At 46.1% G+C, this 19,822-nt stretch overlaps 7 protein-coding genes across 7 annotated transcripts; 3 read left to right on the top strand and 4 right to left on the bottom strand.

Moving 5' to 3' along the window:
• Positions 1-476: 476 nt before the first annotated feature.
• Positions 477-2,524, bottom strand: F5Y00DRAFT_243690 (amidohydrolase 2). Its single transcript, XM_048008720.1, has one exon. It carries the CDS (start codon positions 1,979-1,981, stop codon positions 989-991), a length of 993 nt encoding a protein of 330 aa, XP_047862403.1. The 5' UTR covers positions 1,982-2,524; the 3' UTR covers positions 477-988.
• Positions 2,525-3,654: 1,130 nt separating this feature from the next.
• On the top strand, positions 3,655-5,726 carry F5Y00DRAFT_254571 (uncharacterized protein; the record flags this gene model as incomplete). The annotated part of the gene is made up of 2 exons (XM_048010182.1): positions 3,655-3,699; positions 4,233-5,726. 2 exons carry the CDS (start codon positions 3,655-3,657, stop codon positions 5,724-5,726), a joined length of 1,539 nt encoding a protein of 512 aa, XP_047862402.1.
• Positions 5,727-10,841: 5,115 nt separating this feature from the next.
• F5Y00DRAFT_142104 (uncharacterized protein) lies at positions 10,842-12,001 on the top strand. The gene is made up of 3 exons (XM_048004375.1): positions 10,842-11,453; positions 11,586-11,738; positions 11,818-12,001. The coding sequence occupies exons 1-3, from the start codon at positions 11,104-11,106 to the stop codon at positions 11,894-11,896; spliced, it is 582 nt and encodes a 193-aa protein (XP_047862401.1). The 5' UTR covers positions 10,842-11,103; the 3' UTR covers positions 11,897-12,001.
• Positions 12,002-12,833: 832 nt separating this feature from the next.
• On the bottom strand, positions 12,834-14,394 carry F5Y00DRAFT_142094 (uncharacterized protein). Its single transcript, XM_048004374.1, has 2 exons — positions 13,015-14,394; positions 12,834-12,961 (listed from the first exon to the last, which is right to left on the bottom strand). The coding sequence occupies exon 1, from the start codon at positions 13,764-13,766 to the stop codon at positions 13,122-13,124; it is 645 nt and encodes a 214-aa protein (XP_047862400.1). The 5' UTR covers positions 13,767-14,394; the 3' UTR covers positions 12,834-12,961; positions 13,015-13,121.
• On the top strand, positions 14,177-15,682 carry F5Y00DRAFT_142107 (uncharacterized protein). The gene is made up of 2 exons (XM_048004376.1): positions 14,177-14,393; positions 14,466-15,682. The coding sequence occupies exons 1-2, from the start codon at positions 14,386-14,388 to the stop codon at positions 15,571-15,573; spliced, it is 1,116 nt and encodes a 371-aa protein (XP_047862399.1). The 5' UTR covers positions 14,177-14,385; the 3' UTR covers positions 15,574-15,682.
• On the bottom strand, positions 15,668-16,861 carry F5Y00DRAFT_243682 (uncharacterized protein). The gene has a single exon (XM_048008719.1). The coding sequence runs from the start codon at positions 16,454-16,456 to the stop codon at positions 15,791-15,793; it is 666 nt and encodes a 221-aa protein (XP_047862398.1). The 5' UTR covers positions 16,457-16,861; the 3' UTR covers positions 15,668-15,790.
• A 468-nt stretch (positions 16,862-17,329) lies between these two features.
• On the bottom strand, positions 17,330-19,685 carry F5Y00DRAFT_271934 (MFS general substrate transporter; the record flags this gene model as incomplete). The annotated part of the gene is made up of 4 exons (XM_048012888.1): positions 17,330-18,348; positions 18,510-19,074; positions 19,134-19,556; positions 19,623-19,685. 4 exons carry the CDS (start codon positions 19,683-19,685, stop codon positions 17,387-17,389), a joined length of 2,013 nt encoding a protein of 670 aa, XP_047862397.1. The 3' UTR covers positions 17,330-17,386.
• Between the last annotated feature and the right edge of the window lie 137 nt (positions 19,686-19,822).

Here is a 19,822-nt window from a genome sequence, read left to right as displayed (position 1 = left end):
TGAGTTAAATGTATATTTCTATATAAGATTGAAAATGTCTAGAGCAGCGAGGCAAAGTAATCTTTCGATTTTTGCAATTAGTTTTAAACAATAAAGTCTTAAAAAGTAATAGAATTCTGTGAATACTTACGTCACATAAAGTAAGCGAGTATAGAGTTATATAAAATAAGAAAATAAAGGCTCCGGTAAAATATTACGTTCATTCTTCGTTTATATTAGTAGGTGTTAAAAGGCTAAGTGGTAGTATTGGACGATTTTCACAAGTATTACAACCTTTAGGTTTCTCTTATAATATCAACTAGCACTAAAGCTTCAGATGGGTCTATGACAAACAGCATTCCCAGCTACTTAAAAGATTTTTTGTTTGACATTTATCTTAACCGAATAATACTCCATGAAGTCTCGCAAGGTTTGACCAATAAAAGTCGGCTATCCTCAATTTTGAATGGATACTAACAACTATGAAGCTATTTATACCCTTGCAAAACCCCATTTTAATGAAATTCATAGCGTTAAGCCCTTAAACATCAACTTAACCCTTTAATGATTTACCTAGGCTATCAAGCCGCGCTGATGTATCCGGTAACCCGAAACCCCTATTGGCAGCTGCTTAAGTCTTCATCAACGCTTATTATCACATGTTGATCACACTGGAGCGATTCAGGGGTTGGGGAGGCTTCAGGGGCGTCGGCGGCCGATCTAGACCTTGTGTTGGTGGGTGGCCAATTCAAGCAAAACTGTACAAGTCACCAGTAGTAACATCGGTCCAATTCTTGACTTTCTCTGGATTAATGTAACTTTCTTTTTTTCTCATGTCCCGTTGTTTTTCTTGGTAGTAACGCTGATGACAGATAGGAGGCGTGTCTGAGGATTATTATTTACCCGAAAAATTGTTGAAGCTTCCATTGAGAATTATGGGGTAGTGAAAGTTCCAATCATCTCTATAGATCTCGTTATAACCATTGACTACTTGTTGGGAATTGCATACTCAAAATTGCTTGAGCTCCAAGTCCAGTTTGAACAACTTTTTAGCATTTCCAAACGCAAACATATCCAATTCTTCCTTCGAGAGCGAACTCTCTTCTGCTAGCCTCTGGAGATACTTCCACCCCTCAATACTCTTGCTGAATGGTGTATCGATACTATATAAGATTCGGTCCTTCTTTGTTATCTTCAGGACCATTTCAAGAGTTCTGACGCTGAATATACCACTGGAAGTTACCCATATGTTCCTGTCCCAAACGTCACGGAATGGTTCTAACCCGCTCTTTTTGTAGAAACGGATCGAATCCACCCTGTCGATCATTATGGGGAGCAACTCGCCCATATGCCCGATTATAATCTTCAACCGGGGGAAGCGGGCGAATAGGCCCGCAGAGTAGAGTTTGAGGACGTGGATCCCGACGTCCTGGTGCCAACCCCATCCGCCCGTTGCCAGCCCTTGCGCAAGAACAGGGGAGTAGTTGCCGTTATATAGCCCTTTCTGTATGAACTCTGGGGGTAATGCCGGATGAATATAGATGGGTACATCGAGACGCTCAGCCGTCTCAAAAACAGGCCAGAATCTCTCGTGGTCGTAGTGAGTCATGTCCCCCAGGTGGCTATCAATCATGGCACCAAAAAATCCCAACTCCTTTACTGTCCGTTCTAGCTCTGCAGCTGCAGCTCGAGGATGCGCCATAGGAAGGCCAGCGAAGCCACCCAAACGACTTGGGTTCTTCCTAATAGCTTCGGCCATCTCGTCATTTGCCTTTCGAGTGCCCTCTGGGTTGTAGTTACTCAAACCCGTAACGTGAGAAAGGATTTGGTACGATATATGGCCCTCGTCCATATCTGCCAAGCGACCAGTCGAGTGGTCTTCAAGGGCCTCTTTCGTCTGTGGGAATACCTTCCATATGTCGTCGTAGAATGCACTTTCAGTGCCGAGGGATGGAAACGCAGTGTGCTCTTCGAGCGTGATTGCGAACGACGGAGGAGACATTCTATGAGTTTTGCGACTACTTTGGGAGAGATTTGAAAAGTTGCAGTTGTGATAATAAGAGATAGATGTGAGGAACTAGGAACCATATACTCGCACCTTCGTGTTACGCGCATTATTTATAACCTCCGAAGGTAAGACTTGCGTTTTTAGTCGTCTCTTCACGTCCTAATTTAGGCCAGCCCGTCTATTTGGAGATTACGCAACGATGAGGCGGAGATACGACAAGGTCGGGAACACGAGGGGCCGACTTACCCATTTGCGCTTCCCTTTTCCACATGATCATCACGGCTTGTATGCCCATGAACGAACACATCACACCTGGAACGCGCCAATTATCGCCCTATCGGCGAGATACAACCTGGGTTGAAAATCGTTGTAACTTGACGCTGTGGAAACCATTATCACCGAATCCCTTACCCCAATCCCGATCCAGCACACTTATATCAAAGTAAAGTAACCATGATTCCTAATCACGGACGGAAGCTCGCGTTTTCAACACCGCTAATTATAAGCTAAGTATTAGAACGGTGAGTTTATTTAGCCGAGATTTATAATACAATATCTATCCAAACTTTTAGCAGTTACGATTTGCCTATATAGGCGTGTTGAAGTATACTCATCCACTAGTTGGATAAAATAGAAGACTCCTAATAAACTAAAGTTGATTATGTAGAATAGTATCGGGATTATAAATGAGATATCTAGAACAAAAGGCACTTTCAATATGTATAGCGGTCGGCTCTTATAGCTAGCTTGGAATTCTTCGCGGAACAACAAAGTTGTTTTTATACTTCTTGGTCCACTTAGTGACACGCTTCTAATAATATCACTTGGTCGTGCTAGAAATCAAGTTAATTATAAGATGCTAGCAGGATATTAGCATTATTGAGACCTCTTTACGAGTGCTCGAGTTTCAATCTAAATGATCATTATCGGATCTTCTGACTACCTAGAATATTGGAGACGCAGAGCCTGAAGCAGTATCAGTAGTTGAACGTTAAATATGATGATAGCTTTTTTTTTCTTCTCTTTTAATAGCTGGCTTACTTTCTATAAATTTACTCAAATCTTGCAGCGGCATCAGTAAGGTTATGGGGAAATTAGCACTTGGCTGTTTATAAACAGGCAATATGCTAGATACCTAAGGTAAGTATCTTAACTATATTGAAACTCGTCCCTTTTCTAATTCTTCTTCTAGGTAGATTTAATATCTCTAACTGGCGCCTACTTTGATGTGAATTGTTAATAATACTAGCTAATAGTAACTACCCTATAAATATTATCCTATAAGTATCTAGTCTATAAACACCTACTTATAGTTATATGATTCAGTAACAAGAAACTAGAGTTAGAAACCGAATCTGAGCCAGAAAAGAAATTCAATGCATTCCGGTGGCCTGCATGACTTTCGTACTATTACAGCACTGAGAATGTATGCAAATGTCGGCAGCCTTGTATACAGTCAGACTAGCGATGCAAAGTGGTGACACTTGACGCGCGTATCGACTTAGACAGTGTGATCTAGCATGAGACATTTCTCCAGATTGCCTTGGGGGATCTTGAACATACGGGTACGTGAAGTGATTGGTTGGCTAGAGTTTGATCCAAGGCTTTGGTACTTGCTTGCATATACCCATGAGGCTGAGACGAGTGTAAGAGTCATGAGAACTGATATGCCCATCATATTAATTGGGTTTGTAGACTTTTTGAGGACCGAGGTATGAACTTATTTGTGTATCTATATTGGTACAATAGGTGTTATTGGAGAGAACGAGATGATTAATAAAGATGATAATGAGGGTTTAGTTTGCATTGTAATACTTGAAATTATAGAGGCCAGTCGAGGAGTTGGAAAACATACCTACCTCCTAAGAGACTACTTAGGTACCTAGGTACCTACCCATAGTTAAATGTACCTAAGTACATTGAAGTGAAGGAAAGCACGAGCCACGTGGGGGTTAAGAGACAACTGAGGGACAAAAACGCCAGGATCTTTTTGTATGACGGCTTTTTCGTTTTCTTCGGCCGTGCAAAATTGAAACCCGGTCAATTTTCAAACACATCATGCGAGCCTATCATTTATAGCATTCCTGACTGCGCCGACCAAATGCTTATCGTTACCATTCATACAATTCATACGTCCATTCATACGTCCATCCATACGTTCATACATCAATCAGTTTTAAACTGTATAGCCATCGTTATTCCATGTGGTGTGCAACATCTGTCCAAGTTCGGTTTATAAGGCTAGAGCCACGACCCGAATCGAAGCAACGAGAAAAATCACAATGCGGCGGAGCACAGCTCTGTTGCATCAAGACATTTCAATCTGGATTCGGTAGCGCTTCTCACTTCCTTCATCACCACCACCCCTTCATCCACTATTCGTGAATCTAGAAGGGATAAACAACTTCATTCCTTCTTTTGGCCTTTGCGATTCTACGACTTGCGACAGATCTTTACTGGTGTCGTCTCCTCCCCACCTCTTCCCAACTTTCCATATAATATGTCTTTTCGCGGCAAGCCTATCATCCCTGCAACACCTCGTGTTATATCACCAAGCCCTACACCATCCGAAACTCAAGATACTTCTCAAGATTCCTACCTCGGTCCGGTTACGCGCTCGGCTGCTAGACGCCGACAGGCCGGTGGTGCTGCGCTACAACAGCAAACCCTCCACGAAGATGTCGACGAAGATTCAGATCCGGAGCTCCGGAGGGCCCGGACAAGATCTCGAAGCCCCATAAAATCTCGCAAGGTGGGTAGTCTCACATCTACGAAGACTCCTCGCGCTACTAGGTCGAAACAGAAACAAAAACAGAAGCAGAAAGAAGAAGATGAGGTAGAGGACGTCAAATTTAAAGAAGAAGTCAAGGGAGAAGTCAAGGAGGAAACTCCAAATGGCCATCTAGCACTACCGACGCCCACCATATCCGGATGGGATTGGCGAGACTTCAGCCGGAGTCCAAGTCCTCTAGGCCTTATTCCGATACATCGGCAGTTCAAGATATTCATCCATAAGCATGAGGTACCGAGAAAAGCGTTACATGTATCCATCGGGTTTCTCGTCTACTGGCTCTACGTCAGTGGCACGCAGACCTCAGCTGTCACCCCCTTCTTAATGGGGGCTCTGATCCCTATTGCGGCCACGGATTATCTACGTCATAAAAATGCTTCTTTAAATCGCTTCTATGTTAGGTGCCTTGGCGCCTTGATGCGCGAGACTGAATATTCCGGCTGGAATGGCGTCGTCTTTTATTTGCTCGGTGCATGGACTGTTCTTCACTTCTTTCCTAAAGATGTCGCCGTGGTAGCTGTTATGCTCTTAAGCTGGTGCGATACTGCTGCCAGTACTTTTGGCCGGCTTTACGGACGATACACGCCGAGAATCCGACGGGGCAAGTCCTTGGCCGGGTCTTCAGCCGCATTCCTGGTTGGGGTGGCTACGGCTGGCTGGTTCTGGGGTTGGCTTGCACCGAGAACTGGCCCCTTTCCCGGAGACGAACAGCATCCTTTTATGTTCAAAGGGATATTGCGACTGCCTGCATTTATCTCGAACGCTCTCAGTCTTCCCAAATCTCAGAGTGTTGTTGATGGCCCAGTTGCCGTTGTATTGTTGAGCTTGTGGTCGGGTCTGACTGCGGCAGGTAGTGAAGTGATAGACCTTTTTGGTTTGGATGATAATCTTACGATTCCCGTGCTCAGTGGTATCGGGATCTGGGGTTTCCTTAAGCTCTTTGGGTAAACGAAAAATCGATAAGACAGTGAAGCTCTTGTACAAGGGCGTAATGGATTTGGCGTTAGAGGAAGGGGAGGGAAATTGACGGCTATAGGTTTGAGGTTAGCTTGGGTAGACGGTTTATGACTAGATATCACGGTCGAAGGGCGTGGGAAGATTACTCACCTCACATTGCTTTAAGATTTCTCTGGCTCGCCTATATACTCTCTTTTCCCCTTTTCGTCCGGGAATACCGAAACCTGGAAAAATCGCATGATCCCTTGCTACACATAGTTATGAAGTTTCCCAGATTCAGTTTTCTAATTACAGCAAAACAAGGATAAGGACAAGGGAGTTTGACATCGGCGCAAGGGGTAGCTATTACGGCTGAAGACGCGGGTGTATTGTGTAAGTTTGCCACAGGCGTTGGCTAGACTAGTAGTGGCCGGGTTGCGGGATGTTGTGCATGTCTTGGGTTTGGTATAAAAATGACAAATGGAGAAGAGTTACGCAGGCCCTACGGACGTGGTCGCTAATTCTATTTACATCCAACTTACACCGCATGAACCTCCGACGAACTGATGTCCAAGGTGTCAAGGTTGGTCATCATTAATTTTCATGGTCTTAATCACCTAGGTACCATATATGAGAAACATTGACTAGGGCTCTTTGTATTGTATGAGTTTGACTGGCTCATTTCAACATGGGGGGCATCAAGTATGCGAGGAAATTCATGGTAATAAATCCGCCACTTCAAGACGCAATTGTCCTCTAAAGCTGCCGTCAAGGCATACTCGGCTCCGTCTTCCACCCTATGAGAGGATGCCCCATCATCATCGGCGCGCAAGTCCTGCTTGACTGCATACTAATCTAGCTAGGGTGCATTCGCGGGCCAAACAATCAATATATCCACACAATCTGTGCCGCCCCTCCACATGTGTCTTCCTTCTGTCTTGTCCCACAACCATCACTGCTCATGGATTTTGATGATACCTTCTCATACGTACCCTGATCACTGATCGGTCCGTTGGTAACTCGGATTCATGTAGGCCTTGGGTCCGCGATGAGTTGTCTCATGGGTGAGGTAGTATCTTATCCCCGACCCTGCATATTTAGAAGTTATGATACGCCATTGCGCCTCACATCTTGTGCAACCAGCTGCTTTTCTTTTTATGATTATTTTGCTGAAGAGAATGTCATCATTTCTTGAAATAGCTAGTTCTGCTCCAAATACGTATAACCTAACAGAAGACAAATCGAAGCCATTTATTTTCACCGTTCAACTATTCAACTAGGACCCATCTACCGGACTCAACGGAGCTACATACAAGGTAGCTAACTAACCTATGGAACTAGTTTAATATTGGATGGACCCAACGTCTTGGGATGCTCCCTGCAACTATGTAGTCTGATGTTGATAGTTCCGAAGGCATTCGCATGCCGTGAAAGTCACGCCTCCCCACACCCTCCCAAGTCGGTGCACCTGTGGATTTCAGACTAGATCATCTAGATTTCAACCTATTATACGGTTAGCCTCTTCTCCAAAGCTGGTCTATCGTGAATCTAGAAAGATTGGCCCTTGCCTCGCCCTGTTTTGCTTGTTAGTATAATCGAGGCCGATTCTCGTCTTGTAAGGTACACTGAGTGTAGTCTATATCCGGGGGTCCATGAGCACTAAAATGCTGTGTACTGATATGTATAATTACACTGGATCCGACTTACGCGACTTGTGCCCTTGGACGCGTATTGATGCTTTCCTCAAATCTGTCTTGCTGGTAAAGTGCCTTTCCAGTCACTAATATATGGCTTGTTAACACCGACTTTACACATTACAATAAACTTAGTCTCCGTATAAATCCTCCCTTCCCCGCTGTATACGCCTTTGAAGCTTACTCGTTTCAAAAAAAAAAACCCCGACGAAGAATTAAATCGCCAGGTAACTCCAGTTTGTTTCGTAAGACAATATCGATCAACGGAATCTAACCCGAAGAGGCGAATTGCTGTTTTCTTTCGCATCAGGATACCAATGCCAACGCATCATGCCTCATTGTGCATGTATGTACACTCCGCCCCGGCTCCTGGCTACAACCAACCACTTACACCGAAGCTTACCTATACTTTCCGCCGTACTATATTACGTTCTAGAAGAAGAAAAGGCTTGGGCGAGATGAGGATAAGTGATGGTTATCTAGCATCTATTTGTGTTTAATCAGCCTCTGTCTCAATTCAAACAGCCGACTTCCGAGACCACGAGTTTCTTCAACATACCATCTATGAATACGTGTTGTTGCGGACACGTTATGTACGCCAAGATTCATATTGAAAGCCAAGGGGTGGTGGGGCAGAACGTTTTTATTTTCTTCCCACCCCCCCAATGGCTATGGATGGCTGTAATGGAGGGGCAAGTCCAGGGCTAGCGGAGTCTTCCCCTTTCACTACCAGAGAAAACGTAATTCCTATCCATGGACCCGTTACTGTTCCCCTTACCCTTCTAAGTCTTTCCCATTACAGAATATCTGTAATTTCTGACCAATGAGAAAATTCAAATTTGCATTTTCCATGAATTCTTTTCTCAAATGGACGAGCGAGCCATACAAAACCACGCAGGACGTTCCGAATACAGAATAACAGGGTCGCTTCAAAATGTATTTCTTGCATGCTCGCCCCTGGTTTTGAGGAACAGGTATATACTTACATATACAAACGCGTCCATGTGTACCTATTTCTAGATGTATAAACGAGTAAATAAAAATCGAACGAAGGGGGCTAGAAAGGTATGAATAAATAAATTAAACAAAATAAAAAAATAAAATAGATATGCTCCCCCCAAAATGACGCTCTCAATTCATTCGGCTGGCTCCAGGCTTGACAACACATCATCACACAAAATGCCCGATCTTGCTGCACTTCTGCCTGACTGACCAGTAGCGAGCAACCTTGACATTATTCCAACGTCTGCTTTTCTGACGGCACCACTCCTGCTTCCCTCCTTTACTATATTCTTATCCTGATACTTTTTTTTTCTCTCCTTGATTCCCACCCCAGGATAAAAAATATAGTAATGAACCTTGGTCAACGACCCGTCAGCCTAAAGATGCAACATCTCCCAAGGTGCAGATGCAATCCGCTTCCTACTACCACCCCCCCTACCTAGGTACTTAACCAGTATCCTCCCATCCAGTCTATCCCTTCGAATCACGGATGGGCTCGTTGATAAATTCGTCGCTGTTTTTGTGGACAACTACTACATGTTAGCGTTAGCGCGCTTGTTCGCGAGGGCCGTCCGTCTCTCCTAATAGGGCTTAGGGGGCAGGGCCTCACCCGGAAGGGCGGTCTACGTATTTACATCTATCTATATAGATCAAGAGCACCTTCAGAAAAAAAAATATTTCATTGCTCTAACGGCTCCCCGTCTACATATCTATATGCCGCCACTTAAAGGATATGACGGCAGACACTCTGGCTTGTATGTACTATTAAGAGCCTTCTCGGTATATAGAGTCCCAATATCCCGATTCCTCTCTGTACCGCGCATACTCAATAGTCTATATCCCGGAAGGATCGTTTTCGTTATACTTACTAGTCTGTTGGCTTACTTGGGGCAAAAGAGAAAAAAAATACTACTTCGATGACTACATACGTATAGTACATAAGTATGTAACTTACACGTAGGTATGTAGAGAGATCATCTTCGGGTCCGGGTCCCTTGTCGTTCCCGTCAGACCTAGAAGCTGTCTTGCCAGATATATCTCGTTTCCTTATGTCTGTCTACTATGATGATGCCCTTATTCATCCTTTCGTCTCCCGTCTCCATCCTGTCCCCTATCCGCAGGAAGCCGGTTGGTCCCGTCTGTCATTCTGCAACCGCTTCCCCGATCTTCCCCCTTCCTGTCTGCCTCCACATTGCATGTACTGTACCTACGCCTGCATACGTGCGTTTTTCTCTGCTTACATATATTGGACGACGACCATCATACATCTTAGACCTAGGCGCCAAAACTCTGTACTGCCCGAGCTACATACCAGCTAGTCAGCCTATCTCCCCCCTGCCTGCAGCAAGTGGCGTGTCTTCCAGATACTCCTGCATCTGATATCTCCACTCCCCTCCAGCAAGCAAGCTACCTGTTCAAGCTTCACTGTCCCATCCGAGGAAGACTTTCCCTGTCGTATCCTATACCCCCACAGCATCTCGTTCCTGACTGGAAGTGATAATCGCCCCTTCTCGGCACATGCCAGAAAGAAAAAAGTGAAAGCTCCAAATATCGTTCCTTTCGAACGAGTTTCATGCTATAAGCGGTGACCGAGAGCACAGTTGTGTCGAATTGATACTAAATTCCTAGGTACCTACATAAGCTATATGTTATTGCCCCCGTATAAGCTATTTGAAATATGCACACACCCCGTGGAGACCTGCCCACATATAACATGAACATGGTTAGATTACCTATCTCGTCATGCATGTATGGTTTTTTTTTTTTTTTTTTTTTTTTTTTTTTTTTTTTTTTTTTTTTTTTTTTTTTTTTTTTTTTTTTTTTTTTTTTTTTTTTTTTTTTTCCTATTTTATCGTCTTACCTATCTTACCTAGGTAGCCAGTCCTCTATCAGCTTTCTTCAACCCCTCATCAGTGAATGGACTACTCACCTAGGATGGTGTTAAGGTAATCCGCCACGTCGGTAAGCGAAGGCGTATAGACAAGCCGAGGGAAGTATATACGTATATATCTCATTACCGGTAAGGACCAGGGCTCGGCGGAAGGAGGTACGAATGCTATACTCCAATATTACAGTTCGTTTATGCCAATGGCTCGTAGTACCGTATGTACACTATCAGTCTTGTGTGTACTTGTCTACTCTCTCTCTATCCATCTCCCGTTTAGAGAGCTAAAGCCCTTGCCTCCCCGTCCCTTGTCCTCCCTTGGCCCAACGATATATCCTATATTGAGCGGGGTCACGGAGAGCTATTCTCGATCGACGAATAGAGTCATCGGGACTTATCCCCTATAGACAGGACTAGAGATGGCCCGTTCTCGTTATGCCATCGAGCTAGGCAAGTCCTTCGAAAGATGAGAAGAAAAAAGTATAAAAGGGGGTGTTGTTGACGGGTTGAGCTTGTCTTCTTCTTCCTTCTTTCTTTCTTTCAAACAACTTCAAACTTCAAACTTCTATCTATCTTGATTGCCTGCCTATTCAGAAGCTTCCTTCTGCCATTGTCCTTGTTTGTCAAGACCTTACTCTGTTCTTGACTCACCACGTACACACCCACACCTCATACAAACAAAGGACTCCCGGCGGTCTCACACAGAGTCACATACTCACACCCTGTCTTGCAAATCCATTGCAATCGATTCGTTCCAGTCTTCTTCCTAGGACGTTCCATTGCCATCGCCAATCAGCACTTAGCTACCATGGCATCCTACAGCACACAATACTACACCGCCGCGGCGGTACCTATTCCCAGCAAAGCAGAACAGTACCAACAGTACTACCAGAGCAGCGGTAGCAACTACTCTGTGTCTCCGTCTGAGGATGACCAGCGTGAGCGTGACGCCTCCGTCACCTCTGGTGTACCTTCCTACGGCAATAGCAGCAATGCCGCGAGTTATGCTACTAGCTACACTAGTGGTGACTATGGCGATGGAACCCAGAGTGGCGGCTCTGTCAATGGCGTTGACTTCAACGAGTACATGCAAAACCGCTTCGACGAGTCCTTCGACCCCATCCCGCTAGATCGCAGCTTAGCTCGCCAGGCCCAGACGTAAGTTCTAGATCCCAACGCATTCCGCTCTTTCAATTTCTGTAATTTCGTCCTGGAATACAGAAGCGAATGTTGGAGAGCGAGAAAAGAAATCACGCAGAAGAAAATTAACTGACTGACACACCAATTTAGTTCCGGTCAACTCAACAACAAGCACCGCGAACTTTTAGAAATGCAAGCGAAAGCGCAAGCTCGTCTAGCTCGGTCGCGCGCTCGCTTCCAGCAAGGTCTAAACGACGCGCGGGAAGTCCACGCTGATCTCGAATGGACATCTAAGAAAGTATCGTAAGTAGAAATATATTGAATTGACCACTTCCTAGAATAGAGACGAGAATATTCTGGTTAACAAAACGGTGCTACACAGGTCGCTAAAAAAGAAGGCAGAGAAACATCACCCCAAGGAGTACCAGAAGGCGCTCGAAATATATCCCTCGCCTAACTAGGTATTAAGAAGTAATTTTTATTTGCTATTCCTGCGTAATCCGCATGGGGAGTTGTTTTTATACCTGTATCATGGTTTTCTGCGCGTGTCGTTTATTTTAGCTTTTTGGCGGCTGATTTATGGAATGGGTGTGGGCGGGCTGCTGCTACCACGCGAGATCTGAGATTCGGGAATGCAAGATCTGTCGGGATCGTTCCTATCTGCGGTCTCCTTATGCACACTCCCCTCCCAAAAAGATGGTGGAGGAGGCGGGAGCTGGTTTGACGCTTGGGCGAGTAGGGCGGCAAAAATAGACGCCCGTCCATCTCTGCTCCTCATGCTCCGCATGCGCTGACGCACAGCGAGCGGGCCGGCCGGCTTTAGCTGGGTAGGGCTGTTTCACGAGGTTATGGGTTATGATTGGACAACACCGGACGATCCTGGGGGCGTTATGGGCTAAAAGTACATCAACTTCGTCTCTAGCAGGGTACGGGCTCGTGTGAGCTACGGGATGATGCGCATCTGACCGGTCAAGTAGCGCCCGAGGTTCGCACAGCTGCAAGCTAAGTTGATCGCGAGCTAGGGGCTTAGGGCGAGTGGGCGGCAGTACATCGAATTTCCTAGGGACACACTCGGGGGCGTGGGAAAAGAATGTATTCCTAGATAGATCACATAGTCTCCCCAGTCCCCAGCGTAGGGATGACACTTGTCCGCTTCGGGACATGGATATTGCCCTTTTTGTAATAAGTCGGTAAGGTCACGGGGGGTGACTGACCTATTTTCGGCCAGGGGTTTCCTTAAGGCGTCGTATTGGGTTGGTATCGTAGTTCTCTTAGACATAGTAATACAGCAATTCACCATTCGGTGGTCTAACTCAGTGCCGTGGATGTACGTCTTAGACGCAATGAGCCTTATATCACCCGTCCCCCTTCGAGCTAACGAACGCTAAGGGACCACAGTAATTCTTTGACCTGTCATGTAAAATCCAGGGTTGAATCCACCACGTAGAATAACTTGTCGTATGTCGATTATTATCACGTGATATAGTGCCGCCTAAAGATTGCGACATGTTCAGAACGTATTCCACCTGTCAGGCATTAATATCTTCTGGGGTAAAAGCCAGGGGAGAGCATTCTGTACCATTTCCTCTTGACTTATCTTTGGGTTAAATAAATGTGGTTACTTGATCCAATTGCCCAGATCAAAGCTCAATGAAATTTCCCTTGATCAATGGTGACGATACCGACTCATCGCTTAGCTGCCTCCCAGGACATCCAATTGCCCCTCGGTCCTAAACCTTTGATATGCTCAAGTCGTTCCCAAGGATTGATGTTCGAACTCGGGTCGTAGTAATCATCCCACCATTTCTTCCCTGGTTCATGCCCCTGACTCTCCCTGGCTTGATAACCGCCACGACCACTATCTTGACTGACAAAACCCCAGCTGGTGCTCGCTGCTGATGACTTAGCCCCTACAATATGTCCCGTATAATCCCCGGTCGTAGCGTCAATTTTAGTGTCAGACATAGCACCACCCGTTGGATCGACCGCGGCTATATCAGGCGGGCGTGAAGTGTCCAAATACTGAGGTCCTAGCTCATCATCAACCGGTTCATTACGAGGGAAATATTTTCTGCTATCCGTAAGGCTGGCTGCTTCATCATCCTCAAGGGTAATTTCGTCTTCATTCTTTGATCTAACTCCTAAGGGAATCGCATTGGAACCCGACTTTGCCTCACTGATGTGATGAGGAATAGAAGTAGAGGTCGACGCAACCACAGCATCCGCACGAGGGTTGAATTTGCGTCGCTTGTTGGAGTTGGCCTGGGCCCCAAAGCTTGAAAAGCCCATGGCCTGTGCCATAGCTGCGGTAGTGTCCTCAGTTTCTTCCATGATGGACTAATCCACCAAGCTTGTTGTACGCAGGCTTGGCACGGCTTAGATGCGGCTGGGACGAGGATGGTAGAAGGGAGGTAATGTGATTGGTGAATTCAAATAAATTAAGAGAAATAAAAGGTATGCTTGACAAAATCGTATGAGTCAAGTATCTAGTGTTAGGATTTTCTATCATAAATCCGTAGATAGAATGGCCTGGATTGAACAGGGCTTAATAAGACTAGATAAATGATGTGGAAGTTGTGAATTGAAGGCTGATAAATTTAGCTCCGAGACAAAAGGGACATTAAACCGAGTCTTGGCAGCCACTTCTTCAGCCTTATTTAAGCCGGGAAGCGGTTATGAACATACCTAATAAAAGTGCTTAGTTAATAAGGATGTGACGTTAGACTTTGCTGACTTATCATGACAACATTTTTTATCGACTGGATTCGTAGAAATTCAAAAGACAATAACGCGACACTAGAATGACAGTGCGGGAATACTCAACTACACTGTTACACTCTGCCTCTTCAAATGGCTACTCCAACATAATATTAAGCATTCCTTTTTTCAACTTTACTCAGCAGTCATAGTTCTATAGGTGTAGGTAGATATCACATATCCTAGACCCGGTATGCCTCTGTGAGTACCTCCCCTACGGCCGATATTGAACTGACTAAATTCGGTCTATCTTTCTAACAAGTTCCCTGGCAGGCATCTTCTGGGCAAGAAATCGTGGAATGTCTACAACCCCAAGAATATCGAGCGCGTGAGGCGCGACGAAGCAGCTGCCAAAGCCCGCGACGAGGCCGAAGAGCAACGCCAGCAAGAAGCCGATGCCGAACGTCGTCTAGCCATCCTACGAGGGGAGACCCCCCCGCCTTTACCCCCTCCCCCTCAGTCGAGTGTTGAAGATGAGTCCCGTAGCCAGAAACATAGTCGTGATGAGGATCCGGGAGCATCAAGCCGGGGCAGGGAGCGTAGGAAGAGAAAGCGCATAGGCGAAGACGATACAGATTTCGAATTGCGCCTTGCCCGCGAGCAGGCGAGTGCCACACAGACAACGAGCGACGCGCTTGTAAAGAGCAGCAGTAATGCCCCACTCGTGGATCACACCGGTCACATAGACTTATTTCCCGAAGAGCGATCGCGTGTTCCTTTACAGAAAAACGAAGAGGCCGAACGAGAGGCTGCCAAGAAGAAACGGGAATATGAAGACCAGTACACTATGCGCTTCTCTAACGCTGCTGGCAAGGAGGGGTTAATTGGCCCTTGGTATGCGAAAGGTGGCGATATCAAGGATATTGTAGATGGTAACCTGGATGCACCGAGTAAAGACGTATGGGGTAATGAGGACCCGCGGCGGAAGGAGAGAGAGGCTTCACGCGTTGTAGCTAATGATCCCCTTGCAATAATGAAGAGAGGTGCCGCGAGGATTAGGGAGGTTGAGAAAGAAAGACGAAAGCTGAACGAGGAGAGAGAGCGAGAGCTGAAGCAGCTTCGAAGAGAAGAGAAGAGACGGGAGAGGAGGAGGCTACGAGAAGGGAGAAAGGATTACGATGACCTTGAGGAATTCACTCTAGATGGTACAGCGTCCAGTAAGCCCCAGGCCCGCTCTAAGGATGACAACGATCATTACCAACAACGACGATATCGTCACTCCCGGGATGGGAGCGATCGATCTCGGCGCCACTCCGAACATAGAGGACACAAAGAGCACCGATATGACGATCACAAACAAAGTTCCCCATCAGACCGCCAAGAGCGAGAGCAGGGACTATCGAAACATGACAGACGCCGAAAAGGGAGGGCAGATAACTAGTAGCATTGCATTGGTATATTGGTCTAGGTGTTAGTTTTCCAAGTATTAGATACCCCCCCTACCTCGTAGAGGCATCAATGTCATTTGCGTATTCGTGATATGATTAGATGGATATCATACTACTCCTCGCCCTACCACGTCCTACTCTATGGGTATCATAAATAATTTACAACCCTAAACCACCATTCTAGACTTCCAACCTCAATACTCTAGGCAATTATTTATTTCCTTCTTTCCACGGTAAGCTAATTTCAACCTCCTGCATGTGCTTCTCGACTAGCTCGGCAACCTTTGGTGCATCGTTAAGTTCTTTCAATGCCTTGATAATCCCTTCCACCGTCTCTTTGCTCAGGCCTTCCTTGCGGTCACTGTAAATATCTACGCCCTCCTGCGTGAATAAAGTAGGTGCGAACCAGGTCACAGCCCAGCGCTCAACACCTCCTCCAGTATCATCTGGGCCGCCGGCCAGTGGGCGCTCGCCCCAGCCTAAAATCTCCCAATGGCTGCTAGCTATAACCAGCAAGCCCTTGCCCCGCCAGGTCCAGGCACCAGGAATAGTCGAGTCGGGCTTCTCGATGCCTTCGACGCGCTTGACGCCTCCCTTGCCGTTGCTCTTCTCATATTCGACTAGGTTGTCGTTTGCAACGGGTTTGGATTCGGGCTTATACGGCTTGTAGGTTATGCGCACGTTCCGAGCCGAGCGCCACATCGACAACGTCGAGTGGGTGACCGCCCAGGTGCGCCAGAGCCATTCGAGTGGTGGAGAGACGAATGGGTTGCCGGTGGTAGTTGATGGTTTGGAGGGGTCTGCGAGGTACTTGGACGGGGCGCGTAGGCTGATGTTGCTTGGCGGGTTTGTGCTGGTTGGTGTAGGTTCTGCCATTATGAGATGTAGATGTAAGCTCTGGCTGTATTTTTTGTACTTTAGGAGATAGTTAGGTAATTAAAGTATCTGATGTTCCAGAGTCTAAAGGAGAAGAATAAGAGTTTTAAAGAAGTTATACAAACACCGACCATTGGAGCTTCTGGGTCGGTGCACAATGTTGTCATATCCATGAGCCCAAGCTCGGGAAGTCCTTATCCGGAATTCATCGCAGGTTTCAGGGGTAAGAGAGAGCACTGCAATTGAGTGAGCACCTACCTACATATTATCTATGTACAATACTCACACAGGTATTCAAGTTACATGTAGCTACAAAGGTAGAAAAGTTAAAATATAGGTATGGATCAATACCAGGTATCTTAGGTAATTTTAAAATATACCTAACTTCAACAAGAGGGCACCCCTGTGGGGCACCACAATAGCCCGAGTTTACAAAGGTCAATCACGTGCCGCTGCTGGCGGGCGGCAACAAACTCGAATACCAGCCTTTACTGGAATTTCTTTAAAAAAAAATAAAAAATAAAAAATCTGGAAAATGGAAAAAAGCGTGGGGTTCGAACCCCAATACCTTTTAGCAACCTTTAACACCTTTAGCATCTTGGAAAAGGGCTCGAAACAGTACGTATTTCGACTTTTTTTTCGAAAGTGGGGAATCTGATAGAAGATGCACCCAATAAAAACGCTTAAAGGCTGCGCACGGACGAACTTCCTTCTCAAGGAATTCTTCCATTTTAGGAATTTGAGATCAGCCAGACAATATCCCTCGTAAACTCGGGCATTATTTTATCGTCACGTGGTAAAGTATCAAGATAAACGACATTAAGAAAATGAAATTTCGTCTAACCCGAACAAATAAGATCCCAAGTACGGATCCGTGCCTCCTAATCGAAACCAGCTAACCAACTCCTCATACTCATCCATACCCATCCATCAGCAATTGTGTTCGTGCCTCATCTCTAACCCATCGCCAACATTACCTTCCTCCTGTCCAATTGAATCTGTTCTTGGACTAGTCGCGGACATTGAAAGCCTCCGTCTCGTTCTATCTATAACACGCGTCCGCCTTGTCCTGAATAACCGCGAAATATTCCGCCTCATACCTAATATTTGGCCGTCTCCCGGGTTTTGAGCGATGTCAAATAATGGTCTGTTTGCTAGCTTGAGCTTTTGCCTAAATGTATCGTTCTCCATGTCGAGTCCATCATCAGAGCCATTGTCGTCACGTTCTGGTTTACTATCATACCCTCGAGGACGTTGGACTTCGGGGATCCAAACCCACGTAACAAACGCACCCAGGAGCATTGCGGGACAGAATCCTAGTAACATTGCTGCAAACTTGCGGTTATATAACTCACCACCGTAGACAGCAAGGTTGGTAATCAAGAGGATTGTTATTGCACCAAGTTTCCCCGAAGCTGCTGCAAGACCGTAGAATGTGCCTCGGTACTTTGTGGCAAAGAGCTCCGCCGGAAGCATGAATGTGATAGTATTCGGCCCAAGATTGAAGATAACCTGTGCAAGTACGTACAAGGTCACCGTAAGCGCATGTTTATCCGTCTCGAAAGTAACGAAGAACGTTGCGCCATTGATGGCAAAAAGCCCGGCTAGTGCGACAAACATCCAGCCCATCCATGTAGTCCTAGGAATGTAATCGATAGCAAGCAAGATGATAATACTTCCGGGCAGTGCCCCGCTCGAGATGGTTACGATATCCCGTATGCTGTCTTGTCGAAGCATTTCATATATCGTGATATTCGGTTGGGACGGGTCTGCTCGCCATGCCGCATTGTTGCATACAAGTTCTTCCGGCGACGTAGAAACGTTAGACCGTATCGGCGGCTTCGAAAGCCAGATCGTAGAAATCGTTTTAGGGTTATCAAGGCCAAGCCCATCTATGCCAATGGATGTTAGTAGGTAATCGCTTCTATGAGGGATGCTAACGATGTTAGGTATTCCCTTATGATAATGATCGCTTGACCATCCCATTTAGACATTCTGAATCCTGAATAAGTTATAAAGGGGGTGTAAATAGTCCTAAATAGTCAACACATACAATAAGCCAGGTCCAAGAGATACCAAGTTATCATAACTCCTAGAAGTGCACGCCAGCGTCCCTTCTCGGCAAGATGCTCTCTGACTTCGGAGATATATTTTACCATTGATGTCCACCGACTATTCCGTTGGCTTCCAAAATCGGGTATAGGGGTATCTATCGAGCGTCGGGGGGCCGCAAGCCCGGTTTGATCCATAGGCTGGAGAGTCGGGTTTACCGGAATAACATGGCGAACAGCTTTGACAGCTCCTGCAAGCTCTCCTTTGGCCACTAAATATTGAGGCGTTTCAGGAATTATTAGCCTCAGCATGAGCGAGACAAGAGCTGGGAACGCCCCAATCCCGATTGTCGTTCTCCATACGATATCGATGACTGGCGATGCTACCTCGTAGTTTGTTTCAGTCGGGGATAAACCACGATAATCACTAAGCCCCTTAAGGATAGCCAATCCAAAGGCATAAGCAGCTAGTTGTCCCAGAGATTGCATGAGGAATACCGCCGCGATCATTTTGCCTCGAGACCTAGTGGAGGACCACTCCGACGCAATTATGGCTGAGAGCGGATACTATGCACTGTTAGCAATTACATATGGAAAGAAATCTCGCCTTTGCGGTCGTTTCTGACCTCTGCGCCGAGACCTATACCCAACATAGTACGCCAGAAACCAATCCAACCATATACGTTCATCGAGTTTCCATGACCTGAAGATGCTGTTGTCATCCCCACTGTAGCCGCTACCACGATACTTAACTCTAAGCCATAGATAGCCTTCCGGCCATATCTATCAGCCAGGTATCCGAATAGAAGCATACCGACCATCGTCCCAGCCAACGTAGTCAGGTTGATAACCAATGAGTTGGTTAACATGCCGGTAGCACATTCTGGATAGACATAACTTAAGGACGGGCTTATGACATTTACAGCAAAAAGGCTGTAAGATGCCGTGAAAAATCCGGATGCAGCAACCCACCACACTTTCCACTGAAACTTGTCTAGGCCTGGGTAGTCAATCACAGATTGCACCGTTCTCTCGGGATCATCGAGGTCCTATATAGCCGCAGTTGGTTAAAAAGGCAAAGCCCGTGTTACGGCTGGGGGGGTTCCATTACATACACAATCTATCTCGTGGGCAATTTGGCGCGTGCCAGCTTTAAGACTAGAGAAATACCCACCCATCGTATAGGTATGATTTGGAGGGAACTCTGATAATCTAGAAAGGATATCGGTTTATTTCTGAATAGGATGGACTGCGTCTTAGCAGTTATATAAGTGTCGAGCTACGAGGATTCGTGCTCTGGAATACGCCTAGGTGT

The sequence above is a fragment of the Daldinia vernicosa genome (genome assembly GCF_022497035.1).
Source record: "Daldinia vernicosa strain CBS 139.73 unplaced genomic scaffold F5Y00scaffold_43, whole genome shotgun sequence".
NCBI classification, from domain to species: domain Eukaryota; kingdom Fungi; phylum Ascomycota; class Sordariomycetes; order Xylariales; family Hypoxylaceae; genus Daldinia; species Daldinia vernicosa.
This window is presented reverse-complemented; position numbering and strand designations above follow the sequence as displayed.